Source organism: Schistocerca nitens, unplaced genomic scaffold (assembly GCF_023898315.1).
Source record: "Schistocerca nitens isolate TAMUIC-IGC-003100 unplaced genomic scaffold, iqSchNite1.1 HiC_scaffold_465, whole genome shotgun sequence".
Classification (NCBI taxonomy): Eukaryota; Metazoa; Arthropoda; class Insecta; order Orthoptera; family Acrididae; genus Schistocerca; species Schistocerca nitens.
The window spans coordinates 36,934-57,609 of NW_026045998.1; the positions used below are offsets into that span (position 1 = coordinate 36,934).

Genomic DNA, 20,676 nt, shown 5'->3' on the forward strand with positions numbered 1-20,676 from the left:
GGTGCACTGTCATCCGTAAAAATTTCCCCATTGTTTCGGAACACACAGTCCACAGTCCAGTCAGTGATCGGTTCTCTTGGACCGGAGGGGCCCAGTCCGTTCCGTGTAGACACGGCCCACACCATTACGGAGCCACCACCAGCTCGCACAGTGCCTCGTAGACAACTTGGGTTCGTAGCTTTGAGGGGTGTGTGTCACACTCGAACCCTACCGTCAGCTCTTACCGACCGAAACTGGGACTCGTCCGACCGGGCCACTGTTTTCCAGTCATCCGGGGTCCATTCAAAATGGTCACGAGTCCAGGAGAGCTACTACAGACATCGTCGTGCAGTTAGCAGAGGCACACTATAAAACTTCACAGCAGCCCTAATAATTGTTCATACGATAATTCAACCAGCCAATAGAAGATACTAACTAACAAAGGTGATACGATTTGCCCACCGATTTTGTGTATAACTAGGTGAAGCACTCTCTATGAACAAACCGATTAATTCATTACGTTTGATGGAAAACTTCAAATCTCATATTTTTATCGACATGTACAAATGTTCACCCCCCCGCTCTCTCTCCCCCCCGCTCTCTCTCCCCCCCGCTCTCTCTCCCCCCCGCTCTCTCTCCCCCCCGCTCTCTCTCCCCCCCGCTCTCTCTCCCCCCCGCTCTCTCTCTCCCCCCCGCCCCCCGCTCTCTCTCCCCCCCCCGCTCTCTCCCCCCCCCCCGCTCTCTCTCCCCCCCGCTCTCTCTCCCCCCGCTCTCTCCCCCCCCCCGCTCTCTCTCTCCCCCCCCCGCTCTCTCTCTCTCTCCCCCCCGCTCTCTCTCTCTCTCCCCCCCGCTCTCTCTCTCTCCCCCCCCCCGCTCTCTCTCTCCCCCCCCCGCTCTCTCTCTCCCCCCCCCCGCTCTCTCTCTCTCCCCCCCGCTCTCTCTCTCCCCCCCCCGCTCTCTCTCTCTCCCCCCCGCTCTCTCTCTCTCTCCCCCCCCGCTCTCTCTCTCTCCCCCCCGCTCTCTCTCTCCCCCCCCGCTCTCTCTCTCACCCCCGCTCTCTCTCTCACCCCCCCGCTCTCTCTCTCACCCCCCCGCTCTCTCTCTCCCCCCCCGCTCTCTCTCTCTCTCCCCCCCCCCGCGCTCTCCCCCCCCGCTCTATCCCCCCCGCTCTCTCCCCCCCGCTCTCTCCCCCCCCCGCTCTCCCCCCCCCCGCTCTCTCTCCCCCCCGCTCTCCCCCCCCGCTCTCTCTCCCCCCCCGCTCTCTCCCCCTCCCCGCTCCCCCCCCCCGCGTGAAGAGCAGCACGGTTGGGCCTAGCTATTGTTAGGAAATGTTACCTCAATAACAGCAGTAAATGGTAATCCGTTTACTTAGGAATGAAGACCTGATTAATTTCAAAACAATTGAAAGCCCAGGATGAGAAAGCAGTGAAGTGGAAAGGATAGATTGGTACACACCACATACTAATCGCACACTTCTACTCGACCCCTGAATGGGGGGTGCTGTGAGCGGAAGCTTGCGATCAGTTCGTAGCACGTCGGCTGCCGAGTCGAGCTCTGTCTCCTCCTCCCGGACCGGCGAACTTATAGCTTGTAAAAGAAATGAGCACTTAATGGATTAATGTGTCACCGACGTCAATGGCGAGTCGCTAGAAGGACCGGGTACAGCCTTTTCTCGTATTTCCGTAAGTTATATTAACTATCGCTATGCACACCACACGTGGATCAACAATATGTCACAACAGTTACCTGCTGTTAACAACAACAACAACAACAACAACAACAACAACAACAACAGCGGCAGTAGCCGCTTACATAGTGTTATGGCACACAATACTACTACGTAGTGAAGGTTGGCAACAATCGTAAAGATCGTGGAGTGGTACGGAGACAGCCGACTTCTACTAATCGGAAGGGCTGAGTAAAAGTGTGCAATCAGTTGAGGAGGCATTGAGTGGCTCACAGACACAATGAAAAAGCGTGATAGAAATACTTCAGCTTTTGGACAAAACCCTTCTTCAGAAGTAGAAAACTCCTACACCCAACTCGCACACCCACAGCTTCCGACACCCGTTGGGGGCAGTCTGTCGAGCCATGGTGCCAGGTGACAGACGCTGTGGGTGTGCGAGTTAGGTGTAAGAGTTTTCTTCTTCTGAAGAAGGGTTTTTGATGAAATCTGAAGTACTTCTGGCATACTTTTTCATTGTGCCTGTGAGCCATTCAATGCCCCCTTCTATGTGGTGAGTAGCATTCTGTCCTTCACATATCGTTTATGAACTGATTGCGTTAGTATTTGTTAATGAAAGAGGCACATTTTTGCTGTTGGCAACACAGTCATGTTTTGTACAAAGCTCTCTATTAACCACCCCTTATCCGTGTCTGCTCGCTGCAATGAAAATGGTTTCAATGAACAGTGGCAACATAGCTGAAATAGTTGATAATAGAGACACGCAGGTACACAGAATAAGAGAACAAATTGCCACACTGAGGAAAAAGAGGAAATATTCACTGATATCCCATATGTAAACCCCATTTCACAAAATATTGCTAACCTATTTGGGAAAAAAAAACCCATAACAATTGCTTTCACCATTAACTACAAGTTGGGATACATATTAGTCTACAACGTAAAAACAGTGCCCAAAAAATGCAGCATCAGTGGAGTATACAAAGTTGTCCTGCTTGCTATGTAGGGAAAACAGGCAGAAATTTCAAACATGTATCCAAGAACACATTACTGTCTTCAGTCATTTCACAGCATTTTCTGTAAATGAAAAACATTGTCAACAAGATATGAACCAGATTGGTAATAAAACACAGAGAGGCCAATGCTAATAGCTTAAATCTGTTAAAATAACGTGAAATACACCTCCGTAAAATCAGAGAGATTGAATCAATGTTAAATGAGTAACAGATTTCACTACCAACAGTTATTTTAGTAATTTAAAATACGTATTTAAAATTTCTTTCCTTACATGTTGTTGTTGTGGTCTTCAGTCCAGAGACTGGTTTGATGCAGCTCTCCATGCTACTCTATCCTGTGCAAGCTTCTTCATCTCCAAGTGCCTACTGCAACCTACATCCTTCTGAATCTGCTTAGTGTATTGATCTCTTGGTCTCCCTCTACGATTTTTACCTTCCACGGTGCCCTCCAATACTAAATTGGTGTATCCCTTGATGCCTGAAAACATGTCCTACCAACCGATCCCGTCTTCTAGTCAAGTTGTGCCACAAACTTCTCTTCTCCCCAATCCTATTCAATACCTCCTCATTAGTTACGTGATCTACCCACCTTATCTTCAGCATTCTTCTGTAGCACCACATTTCGAAAGCTTCTATTCTCTTCTTGTCCAAACTGGTTATCGTCCATGTTTCACTTCCATACATGGCTACACTCCATACAAATACTTTCAGAAACGACTTCCTGACACTTAAATCTATACTCTATGTTCACAAATTTCTCTTCTTCGGAAACGATTTCCTTGCCATTGCCAGTCTACATTTTATATCCTCTCTACTTCGACCATCATCTGTTATTTTACTCCCTAAATAGCAGAACTCCTTTACTACTTTAAGTGTCTCATTTCCTAATCTAATCCCCTCAGCATCACCCGACTTAATTCGACTACATTCCATTATCCTCGTTTTGCTTTTGTTGATGTTCATCTTATATCCTCCTTTCAAGACCCTATCCATTCCGTTCAACTGCTCTTCCAAGTCCTTTGCTGTCTCTGACAGAATTACAATGTCATCGGTGAACTTCCAAATTTTTATTTCTTCTCCATGGATTTTAATTCCTACTCCATACTTTTCTTTTGTTTCCTTTATTGCTTGCTCAATATACAGATTGAATAACGTCGGGGATAGGCTACAACCCTGTCTCACTCCCTTCCCAACCACTGCTTCCCTTTCATACCCCTCGACTCTTATAACTGCCATCTGCTTTCTGTACAAATTGTAAATAGCCTTTCGCTCCCTGTATTTTACCCCTGCCACCTTCAGAATTTGAAAGAGAGTATTCCAGTCAACATTGTCAAAAGCTTTCTCTAAGTCTACAAATGCTAGAAACGTAGGTTTGCCTTTTCTTAATCTTTCTTCTAAGATAAGTCGTAAGGTCAGTATTGCCTCACGTGTTCCAACATTTCTACGGAATCCAAACTGATCTTCCCCGAGGTCCGCTTCTACTAGTTTTTCCATTCGTCTGTAAAGAATTCGCGTTAGTATTTTGCAGCTGTGACTTATTAAACTGATAGTTCAGTAATTTTCACATCTGTCAACACCTGCTTTCTTTGGGATTGGAATTATTATATTCTTCTTGAAGTCTGAGGGTATTTCGCCCGTCTCACACATCTTGCTCACCAGATGGTAGAGTTTCGTTAGGCCTGGCTCTCCCAAGGCCGCCAGTAGTTCTAATGGAATGTTGTCTACTCCCGGGGCCTTGTTTCGACGCAGGTCTTTCAGTGCTCTGTCAAACTCTTACGCAGTATCGTATCTCCCATTTCATCTTCATCTACATCCTCTTCCATTTCCATAATATTGTCCTCAAGTACATTGCCCTTTTATAAACCCTCTATATACTCCTTCCACCTTTCTGCCTTCCCTTCTTTGCTTAGAACTGGGTTGCCATCTGAGCTCTTGATATTCATACAAGTGGTTCTCTTTTCTCCAAAGGTCTCTTTAATTTTCCTGTAGGCAGTATCTATCTTACCCCTAGTGAGACAAGCCTCTACATCCTTACATTTGTCCTCTAGCCATTCCTGCTTAGCCATTTTGCACTTCCTGTCGATCTCATTTTTGAGACGTTTGTATTCCTTTTTGCCTGCTTCATTTACTGCATTTTTATATTTTCTCCTTTCATCAATTAAATTCAATATATTTTCTGTTACCCAAGGATTTCTGTTAGCCCTCGTCTTTTTACCTACTTGATCCTCTGCTGCCTTCACTACTTCATCCCTCAGAGCTACCCATTCTTCTTCTACTGTATTTCTTTCCCCCATTCCTGTCAATTGTTCCCTTATGCTCTCCCTGAAACTTTCTACAACCTCTGGTTCTTTCAGTTTATCCAGGTCCCATCTCCTTAAATTCCCATCTTTTTGCAGTTTCTTCAGTTTTAATCTGCAGTTCATAACCAATAGATTGTGGTCAGAATCCACATCTGCCCCTGGAAATGTCTTACAATTTAAAACCTGGTTCCTAAATCTCTGTCTTACCATTATATAATCTATCTGATACCTTTTAGTATCTCCAGGATTCTTCCATGTATACAGCCTCCTTTCATGATTCTTGAACCAAGTGTTAGCTATGATTAAGTTATGCTCTGTGCAAAATTCTGCAAGGCGGCTTCCTCCTTCATTTCTTCCCCCCAATCCATATTCACCTACTATGTTTCCTTCTCTCCCTTTTCCTACTGACGAATTCCAGTCACCCATGACTATTAAATTTTCGTCTCCCTTCACTACCTGAATAATATATGTCGATTTATTTACAACTCTGATGTCTTATACTACATAATTAACTACATCTGGGAAGTGTTTTGAAATGTACAAAAAAGTGTAAGTGTTGAGTGATGTCAATGTGATAAATCAACATCTGCTGACATTAATGTTCTCGGATTTTTTGGCAGTGTCACAGTTTCTCATCGTATCGTCTGTCGTGTGATTCACAAATTTTGGAACGTAACATCTGATGTTCTCACAATAGGAACATATATTTCATATCACTTCACTCGAGATCAGTAGTAAGTGGTGTATTAAAATGATTAGCTCCTGTTCGTGGATACACAGCATCCGACAAGCATTGTCTCCTGAAGGGAAAAAAAAAAGAAATTTTCAGTGACTAAAGGCCTTACTATTCACACTGCCTGTCTATTGAGTACAGTCGTGTCCAGAGGTGCAAAATATTAATAAAACTAGTTTCAATTAAGAATGAGCAAAATATAGTGGGATGGAGGCTGCAAGTGTCACAACACTTGACTTCAGCCAGTCACAAACAGCTGACAGTGGCAAGAGGAAGTGGAAAGAAGGGTCACGCTTTCCCTACACAGAGCTTTGCGCAAGTAGGTCCCCCCCTTGCACCGCCTGCCCTTCTGCTGTTGTAGCTGTGAGGTGCCTCGTATTACATCCTTCGTTCCTAAACTCGACCTAAACAATAAACATCTTTCTATACCTGTTCTTGATTATAATAGGTGGAAACTACTTGTAATACCTCACAATTTTAACTTCTTTTGCGTATTGATTAAAGTGTTACCTGCATGTCGGCTAAATTTTATCATTTTGGTTAACTGTTCGTGTATCTCTTCTAAGAAACATAATAGCATTCTTACCATTGGGAGGGGTGAGGGAGAGAGTAGTCTCGGAAATAAATTTCTGAATGCTATATGAGGATCGATGCACTAATAACCGTGTAGTTAAGCTCCTTTAAAATCACAGTGATCATCATCGTCACAGCATAATCTTAAATATACGAGCCACACATTATAAACACGTACAAGTGAACTGACAGATACGAACTAAACATTGCTTTCAGTGTCACGATGTACGTCTCGTGTTGGAATGAAATTCTTTTCTATTTTGCAGACGAGGTGCGCAGGCAGCTGAATCACTGCGTGCGCGACAACCTGATCCGCATGATCAAGCGCATCGGCTGCAAGGGGTCCAAGATTGGCATTGAGCAGGAGGGCTATGCTCTTCCAAAGGAAGGGGTGAGTGGTAACGTTTTCTCAGTCCGATAGCTGGTTTGGTGCAGCTTTCCACACTATTGTAACCTGTGCAAGCCTATTCCTCTCTGCACTATACTGCAACCTACACCCACTCGAGTCTGCCGACTGTAGTCGAGACGTGGTCTCCCTCTACAGTCTGCACCTTACACACACACACACACACACACACACACACACACCTCCATTACCACATTGACAATTCCTTGATATCTGAACACGTGTCCTACCAGCCGATCCTTTATTTTAATCAAGTTTTACCATAAATTGTTTCCCTATTTACAAAGATGCCGAGTCGCAGATAGCACAACAAAACTTGCTAAGAGTCTTTTTGTCGTGCCTATTTGCAACTGAGCATCTCCGCTACATCGTAAGTAGCAATTATCCTTTTCGTAATGTTCTCAGTACCCCCGTATTAGTTAACTTGATCTACCCATCTGATCTTCAGTATTCTTCTGTGGTTTCACATTTCAGAAGCTACTATTCTCTCGTTGTCTGTATTGCTTATTGTCCGTGCTTCCCTCCAGACAAGTAGATTCAGAAAAGACTACTTAACTCAAATTTATATTGTGTCGAAAAAGCCTTTTTGCATTCTTGTGCTGATATTTCCTTGGGAACTTCCATCCCCAACACATATTTCTTTATATCTAACCGAGAATTGAAATACTAATTTTCATAAATTTAGCTTTAAAAATGTTTTAATTCCCTCGACAGATTGTGTGTTTTTGAAAATGAATAGTAAATTGATTATTTTTTATGGCCAAATGTACAGCATAAGCTGCAGCAAATGTCCAAGTCTTTGATGTGTTACTTACAATCCTTCAATATGTGCACCCTCGGTCACAACACACATTTACACGGTAATCAAATTTGTGCCACAATTGGCGTAGCACTTCCTCTGTGATGGTCTACAGTGTGTGCTTTCTCGCTTTATCCCATCTCACAATGCCTCGAGGGACACGAGCATTGGCAGTACACAAACTCAGTTTTTCACAAATCCCTGCAGGAAGAAATAGCAGTGTGGGTCATTCCATGTCAAGTCACCCGGGCCTTGACACCAACCATGTCAGATTTTGATGAAACTTGGTACAATTACTTCTTTTATCATCCTGAAAGCACTTGTAAAATTTTTTTGCTCTATCTCTTATAGTTTTTTTTTAATAAATTTTTAAAGTTTTTAGATTTGGCGTTGTTTCAGCAGTCGGAAATTGTAACTTAACATGTCCTCACAACTAAAAAAATTTGTATATTAAAGAATACTCAAGATATCAGTATGAAATTTTGGAATAAGTTTGTGTATTATATCTAAATGTTAAAAAAAATTACCATAAAGATATATTAAAATCTTCCAAATGAAAAAAAAAAATTAAAAGTTTTTTATTTTTTTTAGCTAACGGATGTTTAGTTTTACAAAAACTGCAATATCTAGAGTCTCAGACCTGATAGAAAGCTCAAATTTGTTTTAAAATACTCTTAATTGTATAGGCTATTAGATAAAAGAAAAGTTATGTTGGCTTTTTAACCTGTTTAATAGTTATCTAATTTTTAAAATAATATTAATTATATTTTAAAAACAAAAAATACCAAGTGACTTAGACACCGAAAATAAGTTTTTGTCTTCTTGGAGTACCAATGTACACTTGGATTTTGTTTTGTTACTCCTGTGTTTTGAAGTAAAAAATTATTACAGTGTTAAATAGTGCTTGGATAGTATTTTATTAAGTTTATTCGAACTCTCAGTAAGTACTGTTACTTAGTTTACAGAGATTCTTTTCCAATATCCTATAAAAGTAACCAGAACAGTAATCAGACCAAAAGTGAAATCAGTATGTCAGATATTCAAACCTGTAGTGTAGGGTTATTTAAAAAATCTGACTGTTTCCAAACAACCTACACACCTTCAAAAAAGTTACAACCAGTATCAGAATTGAGTGAGGAAGAAAAAGATTTGATCCACTTACGATCTGGAATTAATCTGTGTGAATTTAAGAATATATGTTCACACCACAGCTACTACTTTTTAAATGTTTTTGAAAAGAATCAAACAACATGTGTTGACCCACTAAAAAAACACAAAAAGCCCATCAAAAAATCGTTGAGAAGTGTAGGCTTGGATCTTTCTAAACAATTACTGACAAAAAATATTAGCATAAAACCCGGACAAAAGCTTTGCTCAACATGCCGTAACTTTTGTGAGGAAAAATTAAGAGTTAAAGTCATGAAAGTGAAACAGATGATGAAGTCACGGTTGAATTAGAATCATTGGAATCCAGAAATGAATCCCTCGTACAAACAAACATTGCTCTTGATTATTTAGGTTTAACACCGATAAAGCTTCATGGCTTGTCAGAACAAAGTAAAGGGTCTTATTTTAAAAGGAAGGTTAGCAGTATTGAAAAGACGGCAAAAAAGGCAGTTTCAAAAGTATTAAAATATGATGCACCAAGTTCTGATGATGACGAAGAAGATACAAGTGTGGTTGAGAAAGCAAAGGATTTTGATGTAATGATTTCTCTTATGAAAGAGAAGATTTCATCTGTTGGGAGGTCTAGAAAAATCCAGATTCTGACCTCGGCTCCAGATTCTTGGAGTCGAAATAAAGTGATGAAAGAATTTAATGTAAGTGAGTACATGGTGCGACAAGCTAGAAAGCTAAAATCTGAAAAGGGTATTTTGGAAACTCCTGGTCCGAAAAAAGGTAAAACTCTTTCTGAAAATACAGTAAGACTTTTAACAGATTTTTATGAAAAGGATGAAAGTTCCAGAGTGCTACCTGGAACAAAAGACAAAGTAAGTGTTCAAGAAAATGTGTACATGCAAAAAAGACTCATTTTGTGTAACTTGAGAGAACTCTATTATTATTTCAAATAGGAGAATCCCGAGGTAGAAGTAGGATTTTAAAAATTTTGTTTCTTGAGACCTAAATGGTGTATCCTTGCTGGTGCTGCAGGCACACACACTGTATGTGTATGCAGTATCCACCAGAATGTTAAACTATTACTGGATGCTGTGAAAATGTAAGAATCTTATAAGGACCTAATTAAGATGCTTGTGTGCAACACAGAAAACCAAAACTGCATGCTACACCATTGCAACAGCTGTCCTGCAAATACTGCACTAACAGAGTGCTTAACTGAAAAACTAAGTGAAGATTATGATTTAGAAGAAGAAATTGTAATCAGTCAGTGGGTTAACACAGACAGGGCAGAAATGATCAAACAGTCTATCAGTGTTGAAGACTACATTTCTTTATCGGTTAGGTCATTGGAAAAGCTCACCCCGAACTCGTTTATAGCAAAATCCCAATCAGCAGCTTTTAAAACATTGAAAGAAGACCCACCACCCCAAACAGCAATTATTGTGATGGATTTCAGTGAAAATTATTCCTTTGTTATACAAAATGAGATCCAAAATGACCACTAGAATAGAGATGGTTGTACTCTACACCCAGTTGTAGTTTTTCTAAGAAATGAGGAAAACAATGTTTTTGTTTCCAACCACTGTTTTATTAGTGATGACGAAGAACGTGACACTGGTTTTGTTAACTTTGTACAAAAAGAAATTACAAAGTCGCTGTCATTACATCGTACTGACATTGACTCAGTTCACTACTTTACAGATGGTTGTGCTGGGCAGTACAAAAATAGAAACAGTTTTAAAAATTTGACTGAACACTTGAGAGACTAATTTGAAGGCCCGACACTCTTTTTTTGCAACAAGTCATCGGAAGTCAATTTGTGATGGCCTAGGAGGAACTATTAAAAGAATTTTAAGGAAAGCCAGTCTACAGCTTTCAGACAAAGAACAAATAATGACAGCAATCGATGTGTATAAGTTTTGTGAAAAAAATATTGAAAACATTCATTTTCACTTTATTGACAAAAAAGAAGCTGATTTGCTACGGTTAAAACTAGAAAAACGTTTTTCAGCAACCCGAACCATTCCTGGAACAAGAAGTTTTCATAACTTCAAACCACTTCCAACAAACAACCTTGAAATTAGAAGGACTACAGATAGTGTAAAACCCTCCTTAGTCTTTTCTTTCCATTCTTCTTCTGATTGGGTTTGGGTTGAACCATCCATAAATAGCTATGTGGCTGCAAATTATGATGGTAACTGGTACTTTGGACGGGTAAAAACAATATTCAATGATGAAGAAGATGCAGAAATTCTATTTCTACATCCTTCAGGACCTGCTGCATCATTTTATTGGCCTGAAAGAGAAGATTCCTGCATAGTGCCTTTGGAGCACATAGTCTGTGTAGTAGACGCACCTCAATCGAGCGGCACTGGGAGAATGTATTACTTCAAAAAAGACTGTATCAAAAGAACTGAAAGCTCTTGGATGAAGTGGAAAAACAGTTTGAATCAGCATTAATGTTTATTAAAAAGACAAAATTACTCAAAAAATTCAATGTTTCAAGCAATCAGTTGGGTTATACATAAGTGTCGTAAGTATCTTTGTACATAATTCTAATGTAATCTACTATAATTAATAAACATGTTAAAAAGCCATCATTATTTTTGTTTTATCAAGTAGCCTATATGTTTAAGAGTAAATTAAAACAAATTTGAGCATTCTATCAGGTCTGAGACTCTAGATATTGCAATTCTTATAAAACAAAACATCCGTTAAAAAAAAAAAAAAAGAAAAAAATACATATATATTTTTTTTCATAGAAAATATTAATATATTTTAATAGCATCATTTTTATCTTCAAATATGTATAATAAATAAACTTGCTGCAAAAATTCATGATGTTATCTAAAAGAGTTTTTAAGATAAGCAAATTTAAAGTTTTGAATACAAATTAAATTGACCATTTCCGAAGGTTCAGAAAACGCAAAACATAAAAACTTTAAAAATTTATAAAAAAAAACTGTAAGAGATACAGCAAAAAAAAAATTGCAGGTGTTGTCAGGATGGTATTAGAACCATTTGAGCCAAATTTCATGAAAATCTCAGGAGGTGGGTGTAAAATTTATTTTTTATTGGGTGATTTGATATGGAATGACCCGTGTGTTAAATCTGGCGAAGGTTGCAACTGGGGGAGAACATTATCGTGTGCCGTTGCAGCACATGTGATTCGGCATTGTTGAAGAACACGATTAAGCTATTGCACATTCCTGTGAAAGTGGGATGGGGCACTGTCCAGTTTCAAAATGTAATAATCGTAACTGGTGTTCAGCTGGGCTAACAACGAGGTTTACAATGTGCCCAGAAGTGAGTTGCCCAGTCATATTTTGTTGTTTGAAGAAGAATAAGCCGCGCACTTAACTCGTGCGACACCACACAGGAAATATTCACTTTTGGAGAGTCACGCCGATGCTCTATCGGCGTATGCGGTTTCTTGCTTCCGCTGATACAGACGTCGTGTGTGTTTTCACCTTGCTGCTTGTGTGGAAAGTGTCTCCGTCACAGAAGGTGAATCTATATACGAACCTAGCATTCTCCATTTTTAACTGCAGCTGTTAAGAAAATCACACCTTTTCACTTTGTTTGCCGGTGTAAGGGCATGCACTAATTCCAATTTGTACAGTTTGAAACATATCTGGTTATCCAACACCCTGCAACTGTAATCTTTAGCACAAACAATTCCACACTTGCTCCCTTAAGTGACTTGCGAGGACTGCGGTGAAGCGCCTCGCACACTGTGTCGGCATTTGGATCGGACACGGAAGGTCGAGTGGGACTTGTCACTTTACGAAGGCGTCCAGTTTCCACGAAATGTCGGTACCACCCACCTGCGTCACTCGTGTGTGGTGGGTCATTTCTAAACTGTGCACAAAACTCGCGCTGCTCTGTAACCGCAGATCTGGACACTTAAAACTGAACACGCAGAAAGCCTTTTTGTGTTGTGATGCCATCTCTGAAACAGGCAATATGCCTGCACAGTTAAGCATGACAAATGAACAGCTGGTAGTGCACCAAAAACTTGGACAGTTGCCACTGCTTATGCTGTAAGGTTTGCCCGTACACAATAAGAAGTTGCTTTATTATTAAGCTCGCACCATTCATCTATAAACACACTATATAGACAAGTACACACATAACCGGGAATCCTCATACAGATTAGTCCAAACTTGACTGAATATTGTAGAGGGGCAAGCAGGTGCATGCAGCAATGCTTAAATAATGGAAAGTGAGCACTCTGAATGAAGGCAAGCTATATTACACAGCCATTTTTGAAACTTCCTTCTTCTAAACCAGTCTCTAAACAGTATTCGGAAGGCATCTGAGATGATCCTGGATGTTCATATGTGTAATCACATTTGAAGAAAGCAAATTTAGTCAATTGTTTGAATCTGTTTGCCACTAACTGAAAGTGCACATAACATTATAAACACAAAAGACTTGTTCTCTTTGCCACACTTTAACTGTGGACGATAACAGTATCGTATCTGTAGTAATTCTGAATGGACGGGAAAAGAAAATGTCCTTTGATTGTACAAGCCCAGTACATTTAGCAGGATTACCATTTCAATTCAACATCTGCTGCATCTATCTCATTGTATAGAGCATTGTCGTCATTTGCTGTCAGAGAATCAACTGAAATAATAACTCGACTTCTGCAGTGCGAGTCTGTGCAGGCCTGTTCCAGTAACATTTCTAAGTCCCTTTCTGTCGTGCTTGGTGATTTTCTAGCTTATGCTTTCACAATGGGCAACTAAGGTGTCAAGCTTGCTGGAAATTTCCCACAGTGTTCTGATGCAAGAACAAACGTTTGTGGATGACGAGTGCTATCCATTATAATAGCAGACATTATCACCTATGAATGGGTAGTTGTTGCAACTAGATCCCCACCACCATAAATCGTGTTCACTACCTTAATGGCAGGGGACTCCCAGAACATAACTCTGTAGCAAAGAAAATCTTGACAGATCTAATTAATTATCTGCTCTGGTGTAAAATTAAAATGTGTGAAACGCCTTACTTCCGTAACAAACTCGTCAGCTTTCTTTTCTGCATCAGCAGCAAATCTTCTGCCAACTTTGTGCGATCGTGGGAAAAACGGTCTTGTCTTTTCTCTGGAACCACTGCAGCAACATTTTGGAAGCCTCGAATGTTACGGCATTGTTCGGATCAGTTTGTGCTTCGAAAGACGTCGCCCAGATTTGTAGCCTTCGGTCGTGTATAATTGCACGCTGTATTCGTATTGCAATGTACTGATCACATACCTAATTTTTAGTCATACCGTCTTTTTGAAGTTTTTTAAAAGTATGTTTTTGTGCCATTACGACACAGAATTTGATTCCAGGGGACACGGGTAGGGCGGCTCCAGGAGGGCATTGTTGTGGAGGATCGTTTCCTCGTGGCAGCTTTGTCCGGATTTTGTAAGCATCAGCCAAGTAACCTTCAGGAAATTTTGTTGTATTCTCCTTTGTTGACAGATAATACAAAAATGGTTCAAATGGCTCTGAGCACTATGGGACTTAACATCTGAGGTCATCAGTCCCCTAGAACTTAGAACTACTTAAACCTAACTAACCTAAGGACATGACACACACCAATGCCCGAGGCGGGATTCGAACCTGCGACCGTAGCGGTCTCGCGGTTCCAGACTGAAGTGCCTAGAACTGCAGATAGTACAAGAAACCACTTCCCTCATGACTGTCACATAATGCTGGACCACTTTTTGAAGTCAGCTTATTCTGCATATGTATCACAGGATTGTTCCCAAAATCACTTTTACCACCTTCAGCACTGACTTCCGCATCTACAATAAGAATCCTATACTCTCCCTGTCGAGTAGTCATTTCTAATCTGTTCGAAAACTGTGGTATCTACCCTAGTCGGTCTTTAATCCGAAATACCGAAGAAATCCACTAACAGCTTACTGACTGCAGCAGGTTTCATTGTGTAACAGTCTAAGCATTCACCTCTAGTACGTAACTAGCAGACTGGTTCTGCTCCTGCTCCTACTCCTACTCCTGTCCTCACACTCCGTACTCCCATCTCCCTCCTCCCACTTCCGACCGTCTGTAGCTCGTCAGATTGCACCAAATACCTTTCCTTATTCTCTGACGTACGAGTAAACTGGTCTCGTTCGAAAATCGGCGACGACTGTGCGTACCTTTCCTTGTCACTGTACGTTAAGTAGTGAAATATATCTGCTACAGCAGTAGCGAGAGTGGGAAAAAAGTACTCGTTTCGTGCCGTAGGTGAAGGACGACGGGCACGACTGGTACTGCTTCTCGTGCCACCGCGGCGGCGACGTCATCTGCTGCACGTCGTGCCACCGCGTCTACCACCTGGCGTGCCTGGCTCGCGGCGAGCTGCCGGACGAGGACGTCAAGAACACCTTCGTCTGCTCCGTCTGCAAGGTGAGTGTGTCGAGCGACGTGGCACCCCGTCGTTACGTATTGTATTGAACTGGGGACCTAAAAACGACGGAGAGGGTTCGTCCCGGCTGTAGCAGCCCTCAGTGGTTCACAACAGGCTACAGCAGTCCACTCACCCCTCTGCCGCCCCACACCTAATCCGGGATTATTGTGCGGCATGGCCCCTCGTGGGCCCTTCCCCCCCCCCTCCTGAGAACGTCTCATACCAGACGAGTGTAACCCCAAATGTTTACATCGTAGAGTAATTATGGTGTATGCGTATGTGGAGAAAGTGTTTGCGCAGCAATCACCGACACAGTGTAACTGAGGCGGAATAAGGGGAACCGGCCAGCATTCACCGAGGCAGATGGAAAACCGCCTAAAAACCATCCACAGACTGGCCGGCACACCGGGCCTCGACACCGATCCGCTGGGCGGATTCGTGCCGGGGACCGGCACACCTTCCCGCTCGGGATGCAGTGCATTAGACTGCACGGCTAACCGGTTGGGCACTTGTAGGTTGCCATTTGTACTCGTTCTGCTGATCCTGTAGGTAACTGCCATTAATTTCAGGCTGGCTAAGATCTGTGGATTTGACAAAGTTAGAATTAGTAGTTGTATTTTCTTTCCTTTTTTTGATATTTATTACTTGAAGAGCACTCATTTTTGTATCGATAGCACTGAAACTGGATACACAGGTGAATTAATTCAGTGGAATTTATTACACAAACAGAATTGGAAAAATAATTTCGTTATGTGAGAAACCCATAAAAGAGCATTGCTAAATTTGTGATGCATGAAAGCTGTCCAGAAACTAAGAGATATTTTGAGATAAAAAGTTAATGATATAGAACAACCAAATTTTGATATATATGATTTAAAGGTACAGTCTTAAGCTATTTTTCTACGCAGTCACCATTCCAATTGAGGCACTTACGGTACTGTGGCACGAGTAGAAATGTGGCACTCGCAGTTAAGACCACCGGTTTATACCGGCACGCAGTTCGGTGTCAGTATCGGAGTGCAGTGAGCCGTGTCTTCATTGCCAGGAAGAGGTGGTAATCTCTCGGCACAGAATCTGTTTTGTACGGTGGACGAGGAAACGCCTCCCGTCCGAAACCCCGTAGGAGCTCTCCGGTACAATTTGCTGCACGTGGATGTGTGTCGTCATGAAAAAACGAAACATTTTTGTGCCAAGTTTTCGCTGACACTCGTTTTGTATCGCTCACCCTAATGCTGTCAGTGTTCGACAGTATCTCTACAAGTTTTTGCAAATAAAAACCTAATCGCAGAAAGCACCTCACGAGTGGGATTTTTCTGCTGCAGCACTCAGTTCGACACAGCGCAGAAAACAAAGTAGCAAAGACACAGACCACATGTTGCCACCACTGGATATGCCTACTGATTGTAGGAACATCACTGCACCGAGAGGGGGGCTGTAGCCGTGCCCACTGCTGTCATAGACCAAAACGTGTTACTTTCTTGTAGTTACAGCTACCTCGAATGTAAGCCCCGAGAATGATCGGGTCTTTTGTATATTTTTCAATTTTATGTTAGTCGGCATACATATTTTGTAATTTTTGTTCTTACTGTCAAGGGAATTTATTGTGATATTCATAATTAACCCATTTGCTTATACGCCTACCTCACAGACAGTCGCAGGTTTGAAAGCTCATTATTACGCTACCATCTGTGACACGGGCCGAGCAGATATAGCGTCTTCTTAGTGTTTCTTCTTCTCCGTTAATAGATGGTGTGACATGTTCTATACCAGGAGTTCCCAACAAAATTTTCTCGAGGGCCCCCTCATCGAGCACGATTGGTACCCTGTCGTATCACAATATCGAGTACCTAAAAAAGTCAAATTAAGAGTCCTTTTATATGTTTTCTGTTTTTGGTACTCAGAAAAAACATTGACATATTCATTATTTAAAAAATATTGAGCAGCCAAAACAAAAAAATGTTTTTATATGAAATATATTAAATATATTTTTTATTCCAATAGCATCTTGCGGACCCCTCTGGCATAAGTCGCGGACCCCTGGGGGTCTGCGGACCAGCTGTTGGGAACCACTGGTCTAAACTATCGGAAAGCTATTTAGTGGTTTGTAACACTCAATTTCTTTTAATATTTTGTGAGTTATAAGCAATTGTTTTCAAGTTTTGTTAGGTATTTATTCTCCAATCCCATCAGGAAAACACCCTCCAGAAATTGTCATTTCCAAAGGTAGAAAGAAAAAAAGTGTTGTGGGTGTGAGAAGTGTCTAGTGGTTATGCACATGCTGTATGTTTTTTCTCTCTACCACACCAACAAAAACTTCGGAAACAGTGAATGACCAAGTACACATGCCAAGCAACTCATTATTTACACTAATAGATAAAATAATAGAATAATATATCTAAAAACAAAGATGATGTGACTTACCAAATGAAAGTGCTGGCAGGTCGACAGACACACAAACAAACACAAACATACACACAAAATTCAAGCTTTCGCAACAAACTGTTGCCTCGTCAGGAAAGAGGGAAGGAGAGGGAAAGACAAAAGGATGTGGGTTTTAAGGGAGAGGGTAAGGAGTCATTCCAATCCTGGGAGTGGAAAGACTTACCTTAGGGGGAAAAAAGGACAGGTATACACTCGCGCGCGCGCGCCCACACACACACACACACACACACACACACACACACACACACACACACACACACAGTATAAACATCACAAATAGAAGTTAGTAACGAACATATACGTCATTTGGTTCGCAACAAATTGGTAAACATACCAAAGAAGATGAAATACGTAGTGGAGTCGCAATATTTATGATTTGGAAAGAAGTGTACGACGAAATAGTTGTATCGACTGACAATAGTCCACCACAAAAAAAAAAAAAAAAAGTGAGAAACATGGTGAACAGTGTGTGGAAGGTGAGAACACAAAAGATGTGATTATATGGCAGTGATAAAAGTGGTAGTGCAACCTCCAGACCAGATGTGAGGAAATGCAGATCAGCAAATCCTAAGTAATTACTTTTTTTACAAAAAATTGTGAAGTGAAGTGTTTGATAATCCATAGCTAACAAAACTGTATCGTTATAGGTACCACTATGATGCCTTAGGACAGGAGAAGGCTAAATGCGTATGGGATAAATAAAGTAACTGGCAGCAGGAAAAGGCAGTTTTATTTACAAAACAAGTATGTCACTGCCCGAGTTTCAGTGTAAGACAGCACAGCAGATTTTTTGGTTAGGAGGAAGTTCGTAATGTCTGAGTAATGGTGCACGATTCACTTCCATACAAGGCTACACTCACAGCAAAGACCTTCAAAAGGAATCTCTTAACATTTAAGTTAAGAAATCTGCCCTCCCCCCCCGACCAAAGTTTTCGTACAGTTGCCAACCTGCATTTTATATTTTGTGTATTTTGACAACTGTCGCTTATTTTGCTGCTCAAATAGCGAAAGCCGTCGACTACTGTAAGTGTCCCGTTTCCCAATCTAATTCCCTCAGCATCACCTGATTTCATCTGACTATATTCCATTACTCCTGTTTCACCTAAATTACCATTCCAAATTACTGCTTGCTTTCCGTCACAGCTTGCTCAATATGCGGAGTCAGGAACGTCGGAGATTGGCTACAACCCTCTCTCACTCTCTTCTCAACCTGTGCTTCCCTTTTATGTTTGTTCACGCTTAAAGCTGTAGTCAGATTCCTGTAGGAATTGTAGATAACTTTACAATCACTGTTTTTCTATTGACATCGTTAACAGCTTTCTTGGATTCTGCAATTGCTGTCTTGTTATACAGAAAATTGTATGTTGCCTGACAGCCATGTCTTTCTTTCAGCTTGTTAGTGTTTTGTTCTCAAGACATTGTTTTGTAATGTGAACAGGACATGGGGGTGGAGCGAGACGACAAGAACCGCATGAAGCGTAGCCAGCTTAACCACCTCCTGAGCTTCACCTGCAGCCGGTTGCGTGAACGGGTGAGTGTGTTGTGAATATCTAATTTGTGCTTGTGGGCACCACAGGAAATAGTTTCAATTCAGAATATGATACACCAACTTAAATTATATTTGACACTTAACCGACACGAATCAGGGTGGCTTACTCCACAATCGGGAAGTGTTCAGAGTGAGAGAATACGTCTTTGTCTGTGGTGTTTAAGTTGTTTAATCGAGAGGTTTGTCGTTAAAAATCTCACAGTAGCAGTTTTTTCAAATTTTTCTTACCTTCTGTATCTATTACACAGGGAAAATGTTAACTAACAAATAATTACTGTAATTTTTAATAAAAATATTTATCATTATTTATTACCAATCACTTGAAAATAAATTAAAAATTAATACAGGTATATGAAATGTCTTATTGTAAAAAAAAAAAAAAAAAAAAAATAAAAAAAAAAAAAATAAAAAAAAAAAAAATGTGAACACTACCTGGGGATTAGGTGTCGTGCTCGATTCGACCGGCTGACTGCTACCTACTGCTGCAGTAAGACGAGCAGTCTGCGATTGCGGAACACGAGATCGGCACGTCGTCGATCCGTCCAGTCATTATTGCCGGTGAAGGAATCCTGACGGTGTGGCGCATCTTTCTTCTTGCAGATCCTCGCGTGGCCTCGAGAGGCATAGCGGAGCCCGTCCCGGACCACCTTACCTAAAGCTGTCCTCTCACTCGACGTGAAAACGAACTGGACGAGGAGCTGGCCGTGTGATAGTGTGAAATTCCACATACGAGTACACTGTAAAGTGTGAAATAAAGATTTGAGCGTGTCAGATTTTTGTGTCTCAAACAGGAACTTTGCTAGGGAGATGAGGCATTGTTTTACATTAGAAGTACAACATGGTTGCTGCCGTGTTGTATGGTGTTAAAACATCATATTTGGTGAGTTTTCTTTCTCGTAGAGTACTCGGTACGAATATGAACTGTTTCAAAGCATCCGCAGATTATTGTCACCTGGTTGCGGTGTACAAACTGTAGCGCAGTTCATAGTGTTGTGACTTCTGAAGCTGTGAAGGTAAAGGTAGTAGGTTCCCATCCACCTCCTTCCTTTCCACTCCCAGCCCCCCTCCCCACTACATTTTGTTTTCTAAAAGATTCTGGGTCTATCTTAAGTCATTCAATACAAGTATTACCTCAAAAGTCAAACATATTTATTATAATTCTTCTGGCAAAGGCCAACAAACTGTAATGTTTCCCTGTTGTTGTTGTGGTCTTCAGTCCTGAGACTGGTTTGATGCAGCTCTCCATGCTACTCTATCCTGTGCAATCTTCATCATCTCCCTGTACCTACTGCAACCTACGTCCTTCCGAATCTGCTTAGTGTATTCATCTCTTGGTCTCCCTCTACGATTTTTACCCTCCACGCTGCCCTCCAGTACTAAATTGGTGATCCCTCGATGCCTCAGAACATCTCCTACTAACCGATCCCTTCTTCTAGCCAAGTTGTGCCACAAGCTCCTCTTCTCCCTAATTCTATTCAATACCTCCTCATTAGTTATTTGATCTACCCATCTAATCTTCAGCATTAGTAGCCAGAAATTTTAACGTGACTGCCAGTCTCTGCCTGAAAGTAAACACAAGTTAACGCACTGGAAGTTTTGGCTATCATGAAGCTTTCTGTAAAATATGTGTAACTGTCTCTGGATTTATGGACTGGCTCGTGTTTGTCT

At 41.4% G+C, this 20,676-nt stretch overlaps 1 protein-coding gene across 1 annotated transcript in view; it reads left to right on the plus strand.

The window, feature by feature from the left end:
• The window catches only part of LOC126232167 (zinc finger MYND domain-containing protein 11-like), a 140,112-nt gene that overhangs the window by 30,979 nt on the left and 88,457 nt on the right, over positions 1-20,676 (plus strand). The window contains exons 3-5 of the mRNA XM_049942468.1: positions 6,552-6,676; positions 14,855-15,016; positions 18,898-18,990. Of these exons, the coding sequence (XP_049798425.1) occupies positions 6,552-6,676; positions 14,855-15,016; positions 18,898-18,990 (380 nt within the window). The remainder of the gene's footprint in view (positions 1-6,551; positions 6,677-14,854; positions 15,017-18,897; positions 18,991-20,676) is intronic.